Source organism: Lynx rufus, unplaced genomic scaffold, assembly GCF_022079265.1.
Source record: "Lynx rufus isolate CCGP_SWC_20201006 ecotype Redwood Valley unplaced genomic scaffold, mLynRuf1.p SCAF_3, whole genome shotgun sequence".
Lineage (NCBI taxonomy): Eukaryota > Metazoa > Chordata > Mammalia > Carnivora > Felidae > Lynx > Lynx rufus.
The window spans coordinates 202250779-202274145 of NW_025814845.1; the positions used below are offsets into that span (position 1 = coordinate 202250779).

Here is a 23367-nt window from a genome sequence, read left to right on the forward strand (position 1 = left end):
GGAAATACTGACCTCGTGGCTTTTGGAAGCAGGAGCTAACTGCACGGTTCCCTGCAGACTCACTGTGAGCCAGGCATCTGTCCCTTCCGCGTATTGGCAGGTGGCTTCAGACTTGTCGCCTGTGTCTGGGCTGAGGGAAGCCCCACCCCTGGCTTCCTTGAGGCCTCCGAGGGCGTCACTGTAGCACGTAGCCCAGCGCCCCACCTCGTTTGACTACCAAGTGCAGTTTTTACCAAATGCAGATGGAGGCCAGGGGGAGGCCTAGGAAGGCACTTGGCCAAAACCTGCTGACCAGGGGCCACGTCCCACCTGCTTGAGGGTGCGTCAGGTGGCTGGGAGGGGCAGTGGAGGTGGGGTCGCTCTGCTGACGACCTGAGCACCCTCACCAGACGTGAGGTGGAACAAGCTGCCAGCCCCTGGAAGGCTTTCGTGCATCCTTGGGCCCCTGAGAGGCTGGAGCTCTTGTGTGCGCTCACGTTGTGTTCCTCTGGTGTCTTACCAACGCACCTGATGCTCTGGGTCCCTCCTCAGTGAAGTGAGCCAGCACAAACCTGATGAATGTTTGGTCATGGGCCCCGTGGCACAAGATGTCAGAGTAGTATTTTGAAATCATGTGCTGATGCACTCAGTTCACCTCTTCAGCCACGTTTGTTCTGTTTGCCCTTAATTTTCTTAAAGTAGAGCCACTGACTTTCCAGCCGTCATTGGCATATACTCATAAGAAATTTGGATTAGAGAAATATGTAGATTTCTACTTTAGCTTCAAGTGAATGCATTGCAGTAATGGAATGAATTGTAAATACTTTTATTAGATATTGATTAACAGTTATTCACCTAATAAACGTTATAGAAGGAGACCCTGAGAAAAGAAGGTAGGACATTATTTCAGACAAGGACGTCTGTTCTCACACCACATGTACTCAACACAGCATGGGAAGTCCTGGCCAGATCAGTCGGGCAAGGGGAAGGAATAGAAGGCATCCAGATTGGCAAGGAGGAAGCGAAACTCACTATTTGCAGATGACATGATATTACATAGAAGAAATCCTAAAGGCTCCACAAAAAAATTGTTGGAACTGATAAATTCAGTAAGGATGTAGGATACATAGTCAGTATACAGAAATAAGTTTCGTTTCTATACATTGACGACAAACTGTTAGAAGTAGTCAGGGAAACAGTCCCATGTACACCTGCATCAAACAGAATAAAATATCTGGGAATAAACTTAACCAAGGAAGTGAAAGGCCTGATAAAACACTGATGAAAGAAACTGAAGACAAATGGAGAGACCTCCACGCTCATGGGCTGGAAGATTAATATTGTTAAAGCGTCCGTACTGCCCAAAGCAGTCCACAGAGTCAGTGTCAACCCTATCAAATTACCAATGGCATTTTTCAAAGAAATAGGACAAACGATCCTAAAATCCATATGCAACACAAAATACCCTGAAGAGGCAAAGCAATGCTGAGAAAGAAGAACAAAGCTGGAAGCAACACAATCGCAAGTTTCAAGTTCTATTACAAAGCTGTGATAGTCGAGTCAGTGTGGTACTGCCACAAAACAGACACGTAGATCGGTGGAACGGAACAAAGAGCCCAGAAATCAACCAGCTATATGGTCAGTGAATCTGCAACAAGACAGGCAAGAATACACAAATGGGGAAAAGACAATCTCTTCAACAGATGGTGTTGGGAAAACTGGACCCCTTTCTTACGCCATACGCAAAAATAAATTCAATATGGATTAAAGACCTAAATATGAGATCTGAAACCATGAAAATGCTAGAAGAAAACATGGGGGAAAGCTCTCTGACATAGTTCTTGTCAGTGATTTTTTGGATTTGACACCAAAAGCAGAGTCAATAAAAGCAAAACATAAACTATCTGGACTATACCAAGATAAGAACCTTCTGCACAGTTAAGGAAACCACTAACAAAACAAAAAGGCAGCCGAGGGAATGGGAAAAATATTTGCAAAGCCTATGTCCAATAAGGGGTTAATATCCCAAATATATAAAGAATTTATACAACAGTAGCCCAGAAACGAAAAATCTGATTAAAAGATGGGCAGGAGACATGAATAGACATTTAGACACTTTTCCAAAGAAGGCCTCCAGACGCAACGGACCCATGACAAGATGCTCAGCATCACTCCTCATCAGGAAAACACAAATCAAAGCCACGAGGAGATCCCACCTCACACCTGTCAGAGTGGCTACAGTTAACAACTCAGGGAACAACAGAGGTCGGCCAGGGTGCGGAGAAAGGGGAGGCTTCTTGCTGATGGTGGGAACGCAAACGGTGCGGCCGCTCTGGAGAGCAGTGTGGAGGCTCCTCACACAATTGGAAGAGCCACGTACGACCCAGCAATTCCACTTGTGGGCACAGAACCTCAGGGAGTGGAAACAAGATCACCGAGAGAAACCTGTCCCCGTGTTCACTGCGGGTGGTTCGCAAAAGCAACACGTGGAAACAGCCCCTCGTGTCTGTGGAAGGCTGGGTGGATGAAGTCGCCATCGTGTGAACGTACACTAGATGTTGATCAGCAGGAGAAAGAAGGAAATCCTGCCATTTGTGACCACACGCATGGACGTGGAGGCGAGTGAGCCACGTCTGAGGGAGAACGTGAAATCCCGCATGGCATCCCTTATGTGTGGAACCTAAACAAACAAAAGGCCAAGTCCTAGAAAGAGAGCACCGGGGAGGGGTTGGGAGAAATGGGACAGGCGGGTAATGGGCACAGATTGCAGCTCTGACAGGAGAGGAGTCCGGGCTGTTTGAGAAGAGGACGGTCACACCCTATGCGGCAGGCAAGGACAGACACAGGGCGTGCAGTGACGGTGAGCAGGACCGCATGAGTCCCATCAGAAGCCCAAGCACCGGCCCCACCGGTGCATGCCGCCAGTGCGGGAGATGCCAGGAAGAGGGACGTGTGGGGGTCTGAGGCCCGAGTTCTCCAGCCCTCTCAGCCACCTGACCGGCCTTCTGACCGTGGGGGTCACGTTTCTCTCGTCTGTGTGATGAGGGGTTTGAACTAGACAGTTCTCTGAAGACTGTGCCACTTTGAAACGTTAGTGCACTTGTATTTCCTTGAATTGACTGTCCCGTAAAGTAATAACAGATAAAGAGTAGCCATGGAAATACTTTTAACTCTGAAGCAGCGTCTTGGAGCCACCAGTGCGGGGGTGTGCCAGCATAACACGCGATACCGGAGGACGGGGGGCAAACTGTTCAGCAGACAGTGTATTCTGGGGAGACCAGCATCGGCCGGACGGACAGCATGACGTCGGAGAGCAGGGAGCGAAGGAAACACGAGGAAGCACCGGGCTGAGCCCCGTGGGGCCACCCTTCACTCAGCACGCGGTCCCTGTAGACTGACAGCTGGTCCCCCGCCCGGCTGTTGTGGACGGCAGGGTCCCCACCCCGCTGCCTAGCCTGTCCGCGCACTGCAGATGGTGCTGAGCACTGTCGAGAGGTTTCCCGAGGCTTCGGGGAAGGGAGGTGCAGACAGACCACGTTCTCCCGGGTGGCGGCCTGTGACCTTCCTGTAGCACCAGCCGCCAGGTCACCGCACTCTCCCGTGTCTACACGGACACAAATTTGGTTTCACGTGGGACTTCACAAATCCTTCCTAAGAGCAGTTGACACCTTCTAAATTATTCAGGAGATAGGGAATGAACAGTAAACGGGGACAAGTTGTGTGGTTATTGCAGACTTCAGCCCAGGTCATAATCTCGCAGGCCGTGAGTTCAAGCCCCATGTCAGGCTCACTGCTGTCGGCACAGAGCCTGCTTCAGACCCTCTGCCCCTCTCTCTCTGCCCCTCCCCCACTTACACTTTCTCAGAAATACAGAAAAGGTTAAAGAAAAGTGGTCTTTTGGAATTAAGGATTTCCATAGCTCTGCCGTGCCCTGAAACAACGAGGCAGCACGAGAACCCCGTGAATTCTGAACGGGGGTCCCATTATATTCCCACGCCTGTCCACTCTCAATCTCAGCGTCCTCGGACCCTCAGGAAACACGAGTTTGCCCCAAACGGGGGCTTGTGAAGGAGCAGGTGGCCGCAGAAGAGCCATTGATGGCTCCACCCCCAGCTGCGCGGAGGACAGTGTGGAGGCGCCCCACCCCCTTCCCCCGGGGTGCTCTCGTCCGTCTTTGGGTGGCGTCTCTGAGAGTGTCCCAGCCATCTGGACCCTGAGACGCACTAGCTGGTAACCCAAGGAACCCCATTAGTAAGCAGTTAAGGAGACCCAGATCTCCTCCCAAATCCAACCTGATCACTCTGATGGAGAGAGAGAAACCCCGGACAAGAGAGCACCTTCCTGGTGTGGGATCAAAGTGGACCACAGGCCACGATACTTCGGGCTCCAAAAGACAGTGGATTCATAAGAGCAATCACGGCTTTTGCTTTTGACTTTGAGGGCGCAAGGAGATCTGGCCTCCCCAGTCTCCTTGCTTCCTCCTCGAGGCAGGATCTGAAACGCGAACTGTTTGCTGAGAACCTAGAACATCAGACACGGAGAGACAAGCATGGCCGAAACACAACGCTCTCGCGTGTAGGGCCCTCGGCCTAGTAAGTGGAGTAGAGCCTGTGACGAGTCTTATCCTCACTTGCCGATGTCGTTAGTGGGAGGGGAGCCCTGGGGTCACAGGTTTGAGCCTGGACTCGGCAGTAAGAGAAGGCTGGCTCATAAGCAGGAAATAAGTTAGTTTTGGGCACAGGGAATGAAGAGCCATAAAAAGGCCTGGTATGTTGATGTGAAAAATGTTGTAAAGGGTCAAATTTATCATTTCACCATTTTTTTCATTGTACTTTACTCAGAGCTCTGCACATAATGCAGCCAGCAGCTACATTCTGTCCTTCTCGGAAAAATGATGACGTTCATTTGTGTGTAGTCATTGCCCAGTGGACACAGGCCACAGGTTATTCTGGAACTGCTGACGCCTAAAACGATGCTTATATCGCTTATGTTGCCTGCATATCAGATCTAATTACTAACGTGCATGACTCTTTTTCAAAAGAAGTGAACCGTGTCTGGGTCATATGAAATTTGCGAGCTAAGTTGCATCAAGACGTTACCCTTAGGAAGCAAACAGGAGATGTTTCCTTGGGCGAAACCATCCCTGAGCCCGGCAGCTGTGCTGGGTGTAAGCGGTCAGCTGACAACATGGTGTGGGCTAGTTCAGTCTCCCCGCAGGGACCGCTGTCTGTCATCTGTAAAATGGGCACAAGACGCGACACAAGACCCGGCCTCCACGGGCTGCCGGGGCAGAGAGTCCTGTTGGCTTCAGGGAACGAGGCGGGAGAAGGATGCGTGTCCTGGGAGCAAAGTCCTCACGCTTGGCACCTCATGACCAGCCGGCCCCCTGGAAGCTTCTGTCTTCAGAGAACAGGTTCACACGAGGGCTGAGACCGGGCACTGAGCGAGTCTGCGGACGTGTGTTCAGAAGCCGCCGGTGCAGAGTCTGGTGGACAAGGATGGACGGTGACCCCATCCACCGTCGGGTGGATGTGTGAGGAGCTGAGTCGGGAGAGGGTTGGTGTGTCCACACGGGCCCTTCCACACCCAGTGCCCTGTCTGGACGCACACAGGCTGTCAGTGCACACCCGGGCTTTGGCCTGGAGCCCGCTGGCCCTGGAGCCCCTGCTGAGTGTCCTGGGGGTGGAAGGCAGGTGCCCAGTGAGCCCACAGCTTGCAGCCCGGTAGAACCTGTGGCAGGGACCACGTGCCCGGCACACGCCTGCCTGCTCGGCCTGTGACTGCCCCCCCCCCCCGTTCTGTTCTTGGAGAATATATTCAGTCCATGTAAACCTTTTATCACTTTGTATTTATTGAAAATTGAGGTGTCTTTTCCTTATTTGTGTTTTCATCACTTTCCGGACTTCCCATCCTTTAAAAATCCCCCTCCACCTAATTGTAACTTCAGTGAATCGTGTTGGTTTTAACCTTTTATTTAAGGGATGTAGCATTTTGTTGCCGTGTATTAAACCATTTATTTTTTTACTTTGAAATTTTCACCATTTTATTGGTCATTTTATTGAAAGTTATCATAGGGAACTAATGTGAATCGTTTAGAGAAGAATGTATCTGAATCTTTTTGTGGGTGAGGCCGTCCGTCCACTAAGCACCTGTTCCTCAGTTTGCAAGACCCAATAAATGGACATGAAAAGTAGTTTCATTTTCTGAAAACATAGAATTTAAGCCTGTTGGAAACTAACCCAGAAAATTTGGAGATCTTCTCAGTGTCAAAACCTGCTTCAGGAAAGAACACAGGAAGTAATGAGGCTGAAGATTATTAAATGTGTATGTTGACCACGTGTTTGTTACGTTCTTGCAAAGTCGATACTTATATAGTGGCAACAGATGAGAACATCATTGCTTATCAGAGCAAAGTTCGTCAGCTGGCCATAGGCACACAGACTTAGAGTCATGAAGTATTTCTTATCTGGGCTGGTGTCTTAGCCAGCCGCCCTTTCTGTGACATGCGGGTCTCGTGCGTTCTTTCAATTGTACTTGGAATTGAAAGCTAAATTACACATCGGGACCCAATGGAAGCTCAGGCAGAACTCTGCCCTGCTCCTGATGTCACGGCTGCGTCCCCCACCACCGCCCCCCCCCCCCCGGAAGTTTCTGCTCTAGATGCCCAGAACCAATACCACAGAGAGAGAGAATCCGTTTTTAAAGTTACAGGGACCTCTTACAGTCCCCTTTGCCCAAGATGCCTGCTGGGCTGTGAACCCGTCCCTCCCTGGCTCTCCCAGCATTCCCCTCCCACACCCCCCGTTCTCACCTGGCTGGGCGTGTGCAACCGGCACAGATTACTACCCGATACTGTCCTGAGTTTTAGGCACCCAGACTACGAAAGTGACCAGAAGCCGCTCATACCTCTATATCTTCACAATGACTTTGATGTAAACGGGGTCAGTGAGCACTAACTATAAGCTCACTGCTTTGCACTTAGCGCTTAGGGACATTGACCGCTGAAGGGTAATTATCACAAGTGTTTGTAGCCTTAGCTTTGAGTCTAGAATAAAACTCGCATTTCCTTTACAATATTTAGCCCTTTACAAGCATTTAGCCCGATGCAACATGATACGCTGTGAGAATTGGAATAATCTGGAGACTATGGCTATTTTTAGTATCTAACTATTTCTATTACAGCAGTTCATCAGGATGTTGGTACCAAATAGTAGCTGCAAGAATTCGGACAAATTGTGATTATTTTTAAAATTAGCATGTCTGAAAGGTATGTTTTGGGGATGGCAGCTTTTCAAAATTAGTGTGCTTCTCAGAGTATAAATAGTCAAGCCACTGGTTCCCTAATGTAAATCTTCCTATAGCTTTAATTGTGGGTGAGGGTTTGAAGAAGGCAAGATGGTAGGCATGTAGTGGGCCCATGAAGATGGAACGTTCTAGAATCCATGGAGCAGCACATTTGGAGAAATTCACTTCAAAGAGCTGCACCTCAAATTGTCTTGTGAAACACAAGGTCAAGGTGGGCGAAGTAGGTAGAAGATGAGCATTAATGTACTTTCCATTGTAAAAGAACCTTGTTTTGAGGGCAGGGACCTTTAAAGAATGGAAAAGCGTGATAAGCTGCGTAGTGGAGAGTCTTCTCGCTGGGTCCTTGTTGTGACCTCCCTCAGCTGAGCCCTGCGTGGGGCGTTCCTCCACCAGCCTGAGCCCCGGGGGACACTCACACCAGGAGTCTGTGACGGACTGTGCCCACTGTGTGGTGACTGGAGCCTGTCGGCCAGACTGGGGGGCGGTGGCCTTGTTCTTGAGGGCCTAGATGGACCCTTGGACCGTGCTGGCCAGCTAGGAGGCGGGAAGAGGGGCCAGCCCTGCATCACAGGGCAGGGTGGCCACAGAGCTGATGGCGGCCCTATGCGCAGCTCAGAAGGCCCTGCAGACCAGGGGGCAGACCTCGGTCCTCCCGCCTCCGTCCACACCGTTCCTGGGCCCCAGGGCGGGCCACGTGGGGGCCGCACCCGTCCTCCGGGGGTGATGGCAGCAGAGGTCCTGACCTTTATGCTGCTCGTGCTCGGCGCTCCTCTGCCTCGATGTCCGGTTGGGACAGCGTACTCCTGATGGCCTCCTGCCAGGGGCCGGTGCTGGCGTTATGCCTGCGAGAGAAGTGACACGTGGCGGGATTTGGGGCCCGCGGTGGGCACCCAGGCGCTCGGGCGACTGGTGGGACGCGCTAGAGCACAGGCTGGGCGAGAATGTGGGGCCGGTGTGCCCAGGGCCCTGCGCTGGGACAGGCCTGCCATGTGCGGTGTGGGCGCATCGAACCGGGCCGCGGCGTGCCTTCCGTGACGCGATTTTTGTGTGTCGGTTGTGCCTCAGCAAACCGGGAAAGGAATAAAAATAAAACAGGAGCTTGGGGCTATCAGGCCTCTTTTCTTTCTGCCCCTTCCCTTCACCTCCATCCATCATCCCTGGAAGCCCGGGAGGTCGCCGTGCATGGGAGCCGCTTACAGGTGTAACATGGGAGCCCACGTTGTGCAGTTGTCACGTTCGGGGCAGTGCAAGGGTCCTGAGACAGAGACACAGGGGCACAGAGACAGGCACAGAGGCAGAGACACAGGGACACAGGTATAGAGACAGAGAGAGACAAAGATAGACACAGAGACACAGAGACATAGAAATAGAGAGACAGACGCAGAGACGGAGACACAGAGAGACAGAGACAGAGACAGAGACAGTCTCTTACTTGACACGGCAACGGCCGCAGAGCCCTCACTTTGGCCGGCGTCCAGCGCCAGGGTTTCAGGGTGAACAGGCCCAGTGTGGCCTCCACGAGTACATTACGTGTCACTGAAGTAAAATAAAAAATCCGGTCACGCTGGCCGTTCACCGAGTGCCCAGCCTGCAGTACAGTGGACATTCCCCTCGGCAGGATGCTGTAGGGACCGCAGCATCCAGGGGCCTGTGACGTCCAGTGAGGGCACACAAGAGCCCTGCCTGGTCCACAGGGTCGGGGAGGCCGCCTGAGGAAGGGCCTGCGTAGGGCCGAGGGGCGCTCGGCCGCGGACACCCCCCAACACAGCGGGCAGGTGGGGCCAGGCCACGGGCCCCGGTGCCCCAAGGCACGGGCACTTCAGGTGACGGAGCTGTGACAGCCTGAGGACAGGGGTCGAGAGATCAAGAGGTCAAGCTCGAGGTGCGGGGTGGGGTGGCCCTAACGCATCACAGAGTGAGTGGCCACCATGAGCAAAAGGGGCTTCCTTCCATCAGCTGCCCTGGCCGGCGTCCCCCGGGAGCTCGCGTCCCCGCCCGGCCGTGGCCTGCCCTGCCTGCACCCCCTCCTCTGTGCGCCCTCTCTCTGCCCCTCCCCCACTCACTCGTGCTCTCTCTCCCAATGATAAACTTTAAACTGCACATATATTTAAATCCCAAGCCAGAGGCTGTTAGGATTCTACATGCAATTTATGTCAGTTCTTGTTTCGGGAAACTCATCGTTTAGAGGAGAAGGCAGCTACCACAGACTAATTTAAAATTTAAGTGCCACAACCCTTCGGTGTCTTAGTGCCAAATAGTCTTACTGTCCACTGTTCTCTGCTGACGCTGAGGACATCATCACGGTCAGCCCAGCAAAGGGGCTCTGATGAAACCATGAGGTGTGTAAGCCGTGTGTTAGGTGTCTTTCCGCCAAGATGGAAATGCAGCTTTGTCTAGGAGATGCTTTGTGTCCTGGCAGGAAGCCAGGCAGGGTGGTAAAGACAGGCTGCGTCTGTCCCGTGCCCCTGGCAGGGCGCACTGAGAAAGCCTCTCTGTAGGTTACACTGGAGACATGACTCCGAGGCCGTATCTGATTTCCTTCATCTGAGTCATTGCTGCCCCTGCGTGTCCAGGAGTTTGCATTTCGCTGGTGGTGTTTATTTTTTTTAATTTATCTTCTTTGAGAGAGAGAGAGCACAAATGGGGGAGGAACAGAGAGAGAGAGAATCCGAAGCAGGCTCTGAGCTGTCAGCACAGAGCCCAGGGCGGGGCTGGAACCCACGAACCGTGAGATCACGACCTGAGCCGAGATCAAGGGTTGGACGCTCAACGGACTGAGCTCCCCAGGCACGCGCCCCCTCCCCCCGCTCGCCCCCCCCCCTCCCCCCCGTCTAGGTTTTAAATACGGCATTTAAATAAGCTGTGTTGTTTTCCTGTATCAGCTCCTACAGAAGGTGCCCTGCCCCACACTTCACCTTCCAGAAGGTTAGGAACTCTTTGCCGCCTGGTGGCGTTACGATCTAGGAGCGTGAAGAAGCATGTGTGCACAGACGCGGGCGGGGCTGCCTGAGCATCACCCCTGCAGTTGCCATCTGCACCCTGCGCGGGCGCCCCTCCTCCACCTGGGTGCTTCACGGTCTTCCGCAGGGAGACCAGGGAACGGCGCACGGGGGGAGGCCCGGCGTGGCCGTCCTGCCCCAGCTCCATACCGTCGTGAGACCGCGGTCTGCGTGCCCTCGCTCGCCGTCACCGTTGTGTGCTGTTTGCTTCCCCGGTGCGCAGGGATCCGCCCCCCCCCCCCCCCCCCCGTGGAGCTGTGTGCTCGCGTGCGCAGGGGCAGCCCATCTGCGCGGTCCCACGGGTGTTCTGTGTTTGCACAACCGCCGTCTGTCGGGGCGTGTGCCACTTCTGTTACGCCTTCCCGCCCAGCTCCAGCACGCAGTTCCTCGCCTCACCGCCCCACCAGCATCTCCAGCAGGCGGCGTCCCGCACCCTTCCCGACCTCAGAAAGGGCTTCTAGGACGCCACCCCACGCACTGGGCTCACTGTGGCTTTTCCGTAGCTGTCCTGTGTCAGATTCAGAATGTTCCAGTACCGTTTCTGCTTTGCTACAAGTTTTTATCGCGTTTCCCTGGAATCTGTTTAGTAATGCTTCGTGTAGGGTCATGGGAGGGACTTCCCGCGGCTGGCCCCTCTCTGAAGGTCCCCATCAGGGTCTGGAGTGAGGACAGATCTCACTGTCTGTTCTCTGGAAACGTCTGTGTAAGTTGGGCGTCGTTTTCTCCTTATATGCTGAATAGAAATAACAGGTGAATCCACATAGACCTGAAGTGCTTCCGCAGGATTATTTTTAACTAAAGGTTCCATTTTTTAAATAGAGACAGAAAATTCTCTGTTTCTTCATGTGTCCATTTTGGTAAATTATGCTTTTCTCAGGATCCTGCATGTCATAAAATTAATTAGTTGCATAGACTTTTTCAATGTCTTTTTATTCACTTAACGGTGCAGGTGCACCGTCACCTACACCTGTCACGCCCTGGCTGGTGACTCATCTGCCTTCCCTCGTCAGCCAGACTTGCCAGCTGTTTGAACTTGTTGACGTCTCTCTACCGCATTATTTTCTTTCTTTATTTTCTGCTCTTATGTATATTTCTTCTACATTCATTGTGTTTAATTTGCTGTTGTTTTTCTGGCTTCTTCTGGTGAGTGTTTACCTCATCGGTTTATAGCTTCCTTCTTTCCTGATACATTTAAGAGTATAAATTCCCATTTAAGTAGAATTTACTGGCATCCCATATGTTTTGAAATGTTATAATTTCATCAAATTTAAAATGAGTTATTTTCTTATGGCAAAAACAGTATCTACTCATTGCCCTAAAGTTGGAAATCAGGAAAGTACAGCAGGAAAAGCCAACCTATGCTCGCACCTTCCAAGTTAACACCGTTAACGTGCCGGGTGTGGACTCACGCTATCATAATGTGCGTCCTTTTCCTTTTTAAAGGTACGTACACAACACATACACGCCTGTGTGTGTGGAAGAGTGTTGTGTGCTGATCGTTTCACGGCCTCTTCTTTCCTGTTACTATTTCATACTCTTAACATGGAGAACCGATAGCATGCTTGCACTAAGCACCCAGAATAGGACATAAGCCACCAGGTACACGTGTGGCTTCTCCAAGACCCAAGGGAATCAGTGACCAGCTCTGGGCACAGCGTGACTGACAGCGAGGACGCCCCTGGTCACCTGCCTTGTGCCCCCTCCCCAGGCGGCTCTCCTTTGAGATGGTAAGATGATAGTAAAACACAGTATGGATCACTTTTCTCCAGATTAACGAAGGCGAGCACATAGATTTTGAATAGACAACAGTGAGGAGAAATTTATGTATTTAGTTAGTTTAACCGGACCTGGGAAATCAAAAATGAAAACAAAGACAAAAAACAAGGACTTCCATAAGCAGCGGTCACCTCTCAAACATTGACATTTTGTAAGACCAGCTTTGGTCTGTCAGCCATACCTCGCAGGTCCCCTGCCAAGGCACGCTACATCAAATAGAATGGAAAAATACCGTGTTCAGTTACTCCCTGGTGATTGAGGGGAGAAAACACACTGCTCGTGGGACTGGACAGCCGTCTATGTCATGATTTCCTGGGGAGTGACTTTGGCCCCATGCCAAGTTCAAGGTATGGCCATCATGTGTATCACGAGAAAGAGCTGTCATTCAGAAATCAGCAGTGACTTTTTTCTCCCGTTTCCAGGACACGGAGTCTAATTCGGCAAGGGCACAAAGCTGGCAGGGTGGGGGCATCTGTGTCACCTGAGAGAGATGGGGACTCGGGCCCATCTGGACAGACGCTTCCAGCGAGCAGTGTGGTGTGGCCGCCCAGCCGGGGACGCGGGGTGCAGGCTGCGTAGTGGACCCTGGTGTCCGGAGCACCGGCGCCAGAGGGAGTGACCTGTACTGTTGAGGCACCCACAGTGCCATCACCTGCCGGTTCATGTCTCCGACGCCATCAAAGGGCTCGTAGGAAAGCCACCCGAGGGACCGCCCCGTGGAGCACAAGGTAGACATCTTGTGCCCCAGTTCAGAGGTCAGGGTGGACGCCCTTGAGTAGAAAGTAGAGGGAAAGAGATTTTTATTCAGCCTACTAATCGTGTTGATTACAGCAAATTTCAGCTCAGTAAAGTTGGCTCTTGTGCCGTGTGTCACCAACTTCACACACAGTGTCACCTCCCACCCGTAATCCGTCACAGGCAGTAGAATGCTGCTCAGACAAATCTAACGAGAACTGGCTAAACAGGAGACTTTCTGGCAAGTGTTGGGGTCCCAGGTCTGCTCAGGCAAGGCCTGCAGGGTGCTTAGCTGGCCATGATGCACTGTGGCCATGACATGGTGTGTATGTACTTGTGGGCTCTGTGTTTGTAGGATTTCCAGGGTCACGGTTTCCTCTCGGTGGCCGTGTCCACCATCAGGGCGCTTCCAGCCAGAGACCCAGTTGTTAGCACTGTCTGCCCACCACTGACCCATTTCTGCAGACCAAGAGCCCAAACGGAATACCTCTTGCTGATTCCCACGGGCAAGGTGCCACTATTTATTGTTTATTCTCACATCCAGTGAACTCTTACAAGGCACCAAAGTAAAATTAAAAAAATAAATAAACAAGAATTAATGTTTTTTCCCCCAAGGCCACAGTACTGAAAATTTACTCCCAGTAAAATTGCAACAACTCTTACATCCTTGAAACCTCACCATTTATCCTAATTATAGCAACAGTCAATGTGTGTGTGTCTGTATCTATACAGGACCTTCCAGAAGAACACGTCAGCTATTCATTTAACGGTAAGTCCCAGGTTCCTTGATCACATAATTAGTTGAGATAAAGTTGAGAATCACTGAAGTAAATGTTTTAAATTCCTTTTCTACCGAATTTGCAAGATTCCAAGCGAAAACTTTTTTAGCTTCATCTGTTTGTTACAGTTCCGTCCACAGAAAGTGGTTGTATTTGAATTTTTGTTTTTATAGATCAGGATTTTCACGATCAACCAAAGAGAAGAAGAGCTAGAAAGCATAAATCAAAGAAAAATTTTAAAGATCCCAATAATATTCATGGAGAACAAGAAGAATTAGAGAAACAGCAGAGTCTTTTGCAAGAAAAATTGCAGCCACAGTGCACAGATGGCCCCACCATCAGCAGAAATAAAAAAAGGAAACTGAAAAAGAAACAGCAAATTAAAAGGAAAAAAGCAGCCGGCGTGATCACCAAAGCTTCTGGCGTCAACTTCCTGTACCAGCCTGAGCAGAGCGACAGCGAACGCGACGTCGAGCAGCAAAGTGATGGCGAGGACGGAGCAGACGCCCGCGAGGGGGATGGCGCAGACGCCCGCGGGGGGGATGGCGCAGACGCCCGCGGGCACTGCAGTACAGACACCGGTGAGGAAAACCATAAAGACAGCAATGAGGAAGGTGTTAAAAGTATCAGTGAAAAGGCGGCTGGTATCCTGAATTTTCTGAAGTCAACACAAGAAATTTATTTTTATGACGGTATGTTTTTTCTGTTCTTTTGAATAGCGGCATCCACTTATTTGGAAAAGTAAACAAAGAGGGTAAAATATTTAAGTGTTTAAAATACAAAACCTTAAGGTATTCAATAGTCAAAATAAGTCATTAGTTTCGAGGCAAAAATGAGAACATTTAAGTTCCCTCCCCCAAAGCTGGGGAGTGGCCTCGTCCTCGCGAGGCACACGACGGAAATGTCAGAGGCCTGGCAGGGCTGTGGCCCAGACATAATGGCCTCGTCGTCCCGATTCCTCTAGAGCCCGATCGCAGAGCAGGGTGGCATTCTCGGCTGTATTTCCCAAGCAAAGGCAAGTCCAGACTGCAGTCCGACAAGCTCACGTTCCCTCCATCAGCTCAGAGGGAGGGCGGGAGGCACGGCCGGCTCCTCTGGGACACACTTCGTGTCACCCCCCACGTGTGACTTGCTGATTTGAGATCCTCGGTGAGCGGCTCTCTGTGTTGACCGGGGAGACGAAGGGCGAGAGCCGATATATTCTCACGGACGGTGACTCCTCCCACTAGTGTGGGGGTTACCGCCAGCCGACTTCCGGACCAGGAAGGGACAGGTGCACACGCAGAGCCCCGCGTTCACACCAGGGACAAAGCGCTCACAATGAACCGTTGCCTGAGTCAGGGCCGGGGTGGTTAGTGCTCCCCGTTCCCGCGAGACTCTGCCAGTGCCGTATGCGCGAGGTGCAGACAGACCGGCTCTGTGATGACCTGGGAGGCCAGGGACTGATTTAGGCAAGGATGTGGAAGGACCACTGTCAACAGAGCAGCGGAACCACGTCCCCCCGTTAGCACGTGTGTCAGTACTTTGTACGAACAGGTTGAAAACATACTTAGCAACCGTCCAAATGACGCTAATAGGAAGACCGTGAACGCAGTGCAGAACGGGAGGCTGGAAAGCTCTCCGTCCAGGATCTGTTCCGTGTGTGGGACAGTGTGTGTGGCAGGCAGCCTGTCCTGCCAGGGAGCTGGGACAGCCAGGTTAAGTGCACAGGGCATCCGCGAGGTTCTGGGGAAAAGCGCCTCAGGGGACAGATCCTAGAGGACACGGCAGCACGTGAGGGTCGAGCCAGCATTCCCCAGGCAGTCTGCCAGGTCTGCACATGGGTCCGAGTCTGCTGAGAAAGGGGAGCGGGAGGACCACGCGCTCTGTTGGTCTCTCTCAGAATCTGCCAGAGGTGGCCAGGAGCACAGACGTCTTGGCAGTTTTGAGGTGCAGACGAGGGTGACCAGGGTTGACCCCTGGGGCACCACAGGTGGCCACGGGTAGGGCAGAGGACAGGAGCGTGTGGCCAAAACCACGAGAGAGGAGAGCAGGGGTGCGTCCGCAGGTGCGGAGGGCACGGATGTGACCAGACAAGGAATGCAGAGGGCTTGATTAAGGAGCTCACAAAAATAGGGGGAAATGGAGAAAAACAGTGAAGAATTAGAGAATTTCACTGGATAATTTTGGTCTGCTAGGATAATCACACGGAAATTCTGAGAAACAGAATCGCTGAAATGACGACTCCATGCCGGGGGTAAACAGCCCTTGGGTTCAGCACAAGAGAGAAGCAGCAGCTGGAAGCAGACTGGAGCGGTGTCCGTAAGGGGGGGTGGGAACAGCAGACAGGAGCGCACTGGGTGCCGGGACCCAGGAGAAGGGGTGACACTTGTGGTTGGCGTCCAGGCCGGGGTGCAGGGGCCGTGTCCACACGACAGTCGGGAGCTCTTCAAAGTGGGTAAAGGCCATCAAGTCATAGACTCAAACAGCTGTGTGAACTCCAAGCAGGATTGAGGCAGAAAACACCACACCCAGGGGGCAGTGGGGTCTGACTGTTTGCCGCTCAGCACAAACGGGGGGGCCTTTGCTCCCGGGCACCTCGGCCACCTTCAGAGCTCGGCCGTGTCCCTGCGGCCCAGCTGCGTGTCTGGAAGGTGTCGCGTGAGACCCATGCACACGGACGCCGGCCCCCACCGTCCTTCAGCAAGTAGCGTGTTGTGTGCGGGTCAGTGCTCTGCTCTGATGATGGCTCCTACATCCCAGACGGCTCGTTCCAAGTAGAAGTGGGTTACACTTGAAGCTTTCCTTAGGAGACGAAAGCTTACCTTCGGTTTAAAGCATAAACGTAAAAATGTGTCTCTAAGTGCTCCTCCTGGTTTCGTTTAGGTATCTGCCAGGATCCAGGCTCGGCCGTCCTCCTGGAAACCACTCAGGAGCTATTTAAGCATCTTGACAGTCACGGCCTGTCCCCCTCAGATGTGCTCCTGCTGGATCACATGAAAAGCCTGTTACTTCTGCAAGATACCCAAGGGCTGAAACGAGCCCTCGAAATGTTCCCGGAACGCTGCACACTGCCGGCAGGTATGTATTGACCGCTTAGTCCTTATGCTGCTGCAGATGCTTGTGTCCGTGTTGGTCCCGAAAAGTTACGCTCCACCAGGGCGGTCAGGAATCAGAAAACGTGAGGACGCACGTACGGCTTGGGAGAATGGAGGAGTGTGGTCCTCGTGTCCCTGCTTGCTGTAAAAGCAATTCACAAGTCAGGGGCGCCTGGGGGGCTCAGTTGGCTAAGCGTCGTGATCTCACGGTTCCTGAGTTCGAGCTCCGCATAGGGCTCTGTGCTGACGGTGCAGAGCCTGCTTGGGATTCTCTGTCTCTGCCCTTCCCTCGCTCATGCTGTGTCTCTCAAAAATAAATAAATAAGCTTAATAATAATAATAATAATTCGCATGATAGATGCAGAAATGCCTGTGCAACCTGATTTTCCAGACTTGTGAGCTATGAACTAATAGTTTATTGGGGCCAAATATTGTCAGAGAAAATTTCTCCTCTCTTTCTTCCTTCTCCACCACTGCATTGCTAGAAGGTAAATTTTTTCTATCCTCTGAACACCTTGAAGAAGGGTGAATTGTAGGGTTTTCCCCGGTTACTCGCTCAGCCTCGATTGCTGATTCCACACCAGCTGTTGGGTGCAGGAGCCACCTGTGCGCAAGTGTTCCCGACACCATGGTCGTGACTTCTCGTTAGTAGCTTGAAATGGGCTGAGGTGGGGACGCTAGGCCACATGAACGTGCAGATAGCAAACCCCAGAAAATCGGGGTCTCTCGAGCGCCCCTCCCGTGCACACCCCAAACAGGCGCTGGACACGTGTTGAGACGCATGAACGAAAAGGGGCCTGCCGATTTCTTTGCGGGAATGCCAAAGTAGCCGTGATGGCGGTCCCACCAGAAAGCTCGAAAGCTCGGGCTGCACCCCGGAGCCCAGACATCCTATCAGGAGAAAGGACAGGCGAGTGCAGGGAGGCGCCTCCGAGGTCGGGTGAGTGACGGGACCGCGAGCCTTCGTTCTCATGTTGAGGGGCTCGGTCACCGAGCCCCGGTCCCGGCGGAGCTGGCTGCTGGAGCCCCTCCCTGCCCCTCTCTGTTCCTCTCTGCTCCCGGCTGCCGCAGCCTCAGAGACCTGGGCAGGCGAAAGCCCGCCCTTGGGCACGGCGTCCCGGTGCGGAGACGAAGACGGGATGAGGACGTGAAACACGTCATGTACGCACCGGAGCCGCAGCCGGCAGAGAAAGAAATCCGCAGGAGGGGACATTCTTGCAGCCGAGGACAAATGCGCAGGGATGGAGCGTTTCAGGTGCCATGTGGTGGGAGCAGGTGGTGGCTGTGGACAGGCAGGAGAGAGGCCTGCCTGGCCGTGGTGCCGGCCCCGGTGCAAAGTCGAGCCAAGGCACGAGCAAGACCCCAGCTGTCGGGTTGAGACCAGAGTGAAGTGTCCGGAGTGGGAGGCCAGGGGCTTTGATTGTGCTCTGGCTGAAAGAGGCCGTCCGGAGGTGTGGTAGGTTCAGGTCGGCTGTGCAGGTGGAACCCACAGCATTGCCGGCCGACCAGGCGTGGGGCCTGCACCCCCGGAAGAGCCTGGTGGCCGGTCATGAGCTGTGACACTCGGGGTGAGACAGGGACCCTTGGGAGCCAGGGCCACATGCTGGCTGGACACCCAGCTGGGGGACTTAGGATGAGGCCCTTCACGGAACAGAGAGGGTGGAGGCTGGAGACCCCGCCCAGGGCCACCGCAGGGGGAGGCCAGGGGGAGCCTGAAGGGAGGGGTTTCAAGCTAGCAGCATCACAGCGGAGGAGAGGCTGACAGACCCCAGGGCCCTTCTGCTGAGGAGCCGGGCTCGCGGGGCGCGGGGCGGCCATAGCTTCCTCGGAGAGGTCGATCCAGGGTCCGCATTCGTTGTTGGTTGTCCTATACTGAGCATTTAACTAATTTCAATTTCCAGAAGTTGTTTCTCAAATTGTGAAAAGCCAGTTTTATTAAATTAAATATGAAGTTTTTGTGAGACAAACATAAGTCACTTAAAAATTTTTTAATTTGGGGGGCACCTGGGTGGCTCAGTCGGTTGAGTATCTGACTCTTGATTTCGGCTCAGGTCATGATCCCAGGGTCGTGGGATCGAGCCCCAAGTCAGGTTGCATGCTGAATGTGGAGCCTGCTTGGGATTCTCTCTCTCTCTCTCTCTCTCTCTCTCTCTCTCTCTCTCCCCCCCCGCCCTTCCCCCACTCCCATTTACACTCTTTCTTTCTCCAAAATAAAAAAGAAGAAGATAAACTACATTTAAAATGTTTTTGTTACTTTTTTTTGTGTTTCTCTCACAGACGCCTTTCTTATGCATTGCTCTGAAACGTGTCAGAAGAGTTTTCGGCAGTAATTGGGGATTTAGCAGAAATGTTTCTCTCGGTTTCTTATACTGAAACCATCAGATGTGTTTTGTCTACAAGTGCACTTACTTTAAGTGATTGGCAGAACTAAAACGTATACATGAAGCACTTTTCTTAAAAATGGATTCCCTTTTGTGTATGTAGGATATACATTTAAATTTTTTCTTTTTTTTAAGTTTTTAATTTATTATTAATTTTTTTTGAGAAGGAGAGAGTGTGAGCAGGGGAGGGGCAGACAGAGGGGGAGAGAGAGTCCCAAGCAGGCTCCACACTGTCAGCACAGAGCCCGATGCGGGGCTTGAACTCACAAACCGTGAGATCTTGACCTGAGCCAAAGTCGGACGCTTAACTGACTGAGCCCCCAGGCACCCCTGCATTTAAAATGTTTCTATTTCAAGCTATTTTATTAAAATTAAGAAAAAAAAGAAGTGGGGTGCCTGAGTGGCTCAGTCACTTGAGCGTCCGACTTCGGCTCAGGTCATGATCTCACGGTCTGTGACTTCAAGCCCCGCATCGGGCTCTGTGCTAATGGCGCAGAGCCTGGAGCCTGCTTCCGATTCTGTGTCTCCCTCTCTCTCTGCCCCTCCCCTGCTCGTGCTCTGTCTCTCTCTGTCTCAAAAATAAATAAAAACATAAAAAGAAAAATTAAAAAAAAGAGAAGTTGTAAATGGTGAAGCTTTGTTTTCAAACACGGCATGTCTGTCCCCGACTTTTCCCTGGAAGTAGCGTGGGAAGCGTGGGGAGCGGGTGCGTGGTCTGTGGGCTGGGCGTGGGTGGCGGTGTCCTGGAAGCCGGCGTAGGGCCCTCCCTGAGCTCCCCCGCCAGCTCAGTCATTACTGTTCCTGACGCTGGGATGTCTCGTGTGGCCAGGCCCTGGACAGTCTCCTCGCAAGCTTGGTGCGTGTGTTTAGTGTGCGGACAAAGCACATCTCACCATATACGCGTGCACACATTTTACCACCAAGATCAGCTGCCACTACTGTGTGTCTGTCACGCACCCTGCTTTACGCCTCGCAAGGGACTGAGGGGCCGGCATTGTCACCGAGGAGACGAGGCTGCAGGGGTCAGGCCGCCGTCCCAGGCAGAAGGGCGCCTTCAGAATGGCCTTGGCCGCGTGCCTCTCTTTGCTCGAAGCAGCACCTCCCGGCAGCCCCGGCTGTGTCCGACTTGGCCTGCGGGGGGGATGCTCCCTAGGACAGCGCCTGCTTGGAGAGGGTCAGCGGGCCGCTGTGCGTGGCGGCCTGCGACATGTCAGAGCGGCTAGGAGGCCTGGCACTCGTGAAGAACCTGCACTGGAAGACGGACCAGCCCTGAGGCGGGAGACGGGCCCGTGGAGCCAGGGGCAGGCTGGGCGCCAAGGTGTATGGGCCGGCTCCCGCGTCTCAGCACCTGTGTCCCCGCGTCCTCACGTAGGACCCTGCTTCCGACCCGCCAGCAGCCCCTCACCTGTGACACACGGCTGTCTACACTGGGTTCCAGTCTGCCTTGTGGTCTTCCTGGAGCCCGGGTGGTCAACATGATATCGTACCCGGATGTTCTGAAGGTGCGACAGCTTGTAGACCAGCGGGGCTCTGACCCACGTGAAGTTCAGACGTCCAGATGTGCCGTGTCCGGTAGGACTCACGTGCGGCATGTTCCTGCCAGCACTGTTTTCGTGCCAGAGTTGTGCTGTTTTAGGCCCATCGCAGGTTTTATGCCTGCAAAACGATAAATCACCATTTTTGTTCGGGGGCTTTCTTGTTTGGTTTTATTTTTGGTTTTGTTTTGTGTTTGCTTTGCAGACCATGCCAGAGTGCTCGTGGCCTTCTTTAATTACTGGATCACACACGTCCTTCCTGAGAAACAGTGAATAGAATCGGTGCGTCTATTTGAGAAGAGCTAACATTTGGCCAGAAAATGTAAAAGGCAAACATGAAATCGACAGAGACATGATTCCTGCGTACAAAAAGACGGAATCCCCTAAGTTTTCTTCACAGCCCAAATGGAACGTAGCCCAATGGGAACGTTGAAGACCTCACCGCCATGTTATTTATTCATGTGTTGTGCACAGCGGGCAAGATGCGATCTGAGACTTAAGTGAGAAATTGGGATAAAATGGAAATTTTTCACTTATCTGAAATTGCTTGTCTCAGATTACTACACAGCGATCCTGTTTTTCTGATTCTGCTAAAAATTGAAAACGGATTTTCTGTTAAATAAACTACAGTTTGAAGTTGTTATTTATTTTTATGAAGCTTAAATTGCTTTGTATTTGCAAGTCTGTGTTCTAAGAACACCTTGTGGACATTAAATGCTCTGGTTTCAGTAGCTTGGCTCTAGTTGAATTTGTTATTTTCTTCCTTGTTTCCTCTTCTCTACTTTGAGAAAATCCCGAACATCATCGTGCTGTTTGATCCTTCCTATTGTTCTGGTGACAGTCACCTGTGTTTAGGGTTACTGGGTTTTTTAAACATCTGTCAACTGACACACTTTTTTTAAAAATTTTTTTTAATGTTTATTTATTTTTTGCGAGACAAAGTGTGAGAGGGGAAGGGGCAGAGGGAGAGGGAGACACAGGATCCGAAGCAGGCTCCAGGCTCCGAGCTGTCAGCACAGAGCCCGACGCGGGGCTCGAACCCACAGACTGCGAGATCGTGACCTGGGCCGAAGTCGGACGCTCAACCGACTGAGCCACCCAGGCGCCCCATCAACTGACACACATATTAGGAAATCATTGGCTCTGCCTATGAAAAACTATTTTTTATTGTGGTAAAAGGGACACAAAGTCACCATATTAGCCATTTTTAAGGGTAGGATGCTCAGCCACTACTTTAAGGCTGGATAACGCTCCACTGCATGGATACACCGCCTTCTGCTGGTCCGTCATCTGTTGATGGACATTTGGGATGTTTCCCCTGTTCCCGTTGTGAATGATGCCGCCCTGAACATCGCACACACAACCGTGCGGACACTTGTCTTCCCGCCTCCCGGGGGTAGAAGTGCCTGGTCTGACAGCCACCCCGTGCATGACTTTTCAAGGAACTACCGCTCTGCCGCCCACAAGGCTGCACCGTGCCACATCCACTAGCGCCTCGCCGAGGCACCATGGTCTCCACATCCTCGCCGACACCGTTACTTCCTGTTTCCTTGATAGTGGCCATCTGGACAGCTGCAAAGCGTCTCGCGGTGGCTTGGGTTCACATTTCCCTAATGTTGAATGCTTCTCATGCCCTTGTTGGCCATTCTCTTTTTTGGAGAAATACGGTTGATGTCATTGTCCGTTAGTGAATGGGATTATCTGTCTCTTTGTCATTGGATTATAAGAGCCCTTCATATTCTGGATATTAATCCCTTGTCAGACAAATGACCTTGCAGTGTTGCTTTCCCATTCTGTGACTTCTTTTCTCTCTCTTACTACTGTTCTTCGATGCACAAATTGTTTACATTTTGATGGAGTCTAACTTAATTATGTTCTCTTTTGTTGCTGGTGTGCCTGGTGGTGTATCCAGGAAATAACTGCCAGACGAGTATTACTTTTCCCTCATGTTTTCTCCCAAGAGTTTTGTAGTTCTTTATAACTCTTACATTTAGGTCTTCGATCCGTTTTGAGTTAATTTCTATACATGGTGTGAGGTAAGAGTCTAATTTCATTCTTCTGTGTGTGGATGTTCAGTTTTCCCAGGATCATAGATTGAAGGGATTGTCCTTTCCCCATCAAATGGTCTTGCACCCGTGTTGAAAATCATTTGACTGTGTATGTGAGAGTTTATTCTGGGCTCTCTGTTCGACTCCATTGGTCTGGGTGTGTCCTTATGCCAGGGCCACACTGTTTTCATTACTGTAGCTTCGTAGAAGGTATGAGATTAAGACGTGTAAATCCTCCAACTTTGTTCTTCTTTTTTGAGATTGTTTGGGCTATTTGGGGCCCCTTGAGATTCCATGTGAATTTTCGGCTGGGTTTTCTATCTCTAGAAAAAACACCTTTGGTATTTTTATAGGGATTTCATGGGATCTGGAGATCACTTGGGGTGGTATGATCATCTGAACACCGTTATTTAAGTCTTCTATTCCATGAACATGGGACATCTTTCCATTTATTTCTCTACCTAAATTCCCTTTACTGATGTTTTGTAGTATTCGGTGGACTAGTCTTTCTCTCCATTAAGCTTATTGCTAAGTTGTTTTCTTTCTGATGCGATTGTAAATGCAATTGTTTTCTTAATTTCCCTTTCAGATTGTTCGTCACTAGTACAGACTTGCGGCTGGTTTTTGTATATTGGTTTTATATCCTGCGGAATCCATACATTAGCTCTAATCACGGTGTGTGCACACATTCTTCAAAGTTTTCTGCGCATGGGATCATCTTATCTGTGAAGGAGATCATCCTTTCTGTTCCTT

General features: G+C 51.7%; 1 protein-coding gene across 4 annotated transcripts in view; it reads left to right on the forward strand.

Annotated features, from left to right (window-relative positions):
* Nucleotides 1–21297, forward strand: part of ERICH1 (glutamate rich 1) — a 58115-nt gene extending 36818 nt beyond the window's left edge. For 2 of the 4 annotated variants that reach the window (XM_047091080.1, XM_047091083.1), the window contains 4 exons: nucleotides 13747–14265; nucleotides 16439–16633; nucleotides 17409–17590; nucleotides 17722–18690. In XM_047091080.1, the coding sequence (XP_046947036.1) occupies nucleotides 13747–14265; nucleotides 16439–16633; nucleotides 17409–17479 (785 nt within the window). In that variant the 3' untranslated portion in view covers nucleotides 17480–17590; nucleotides 17722–18690. Of the gene's footprint in view, nucleotides 1–13746; nucleotides 14266–16438; nucleotides 16634–17408; nucleotides 17591–17721; nucleotides 18691–20771 lie in introns of those variants that run through there. The other 2 variants (XM_047091081.1, XM_047091082.1) reach the window with 2 other exon arrangements.
* The last annotated feature ends 2070 nt before the right edge of the window (nucleotides 21298–23367 follow it).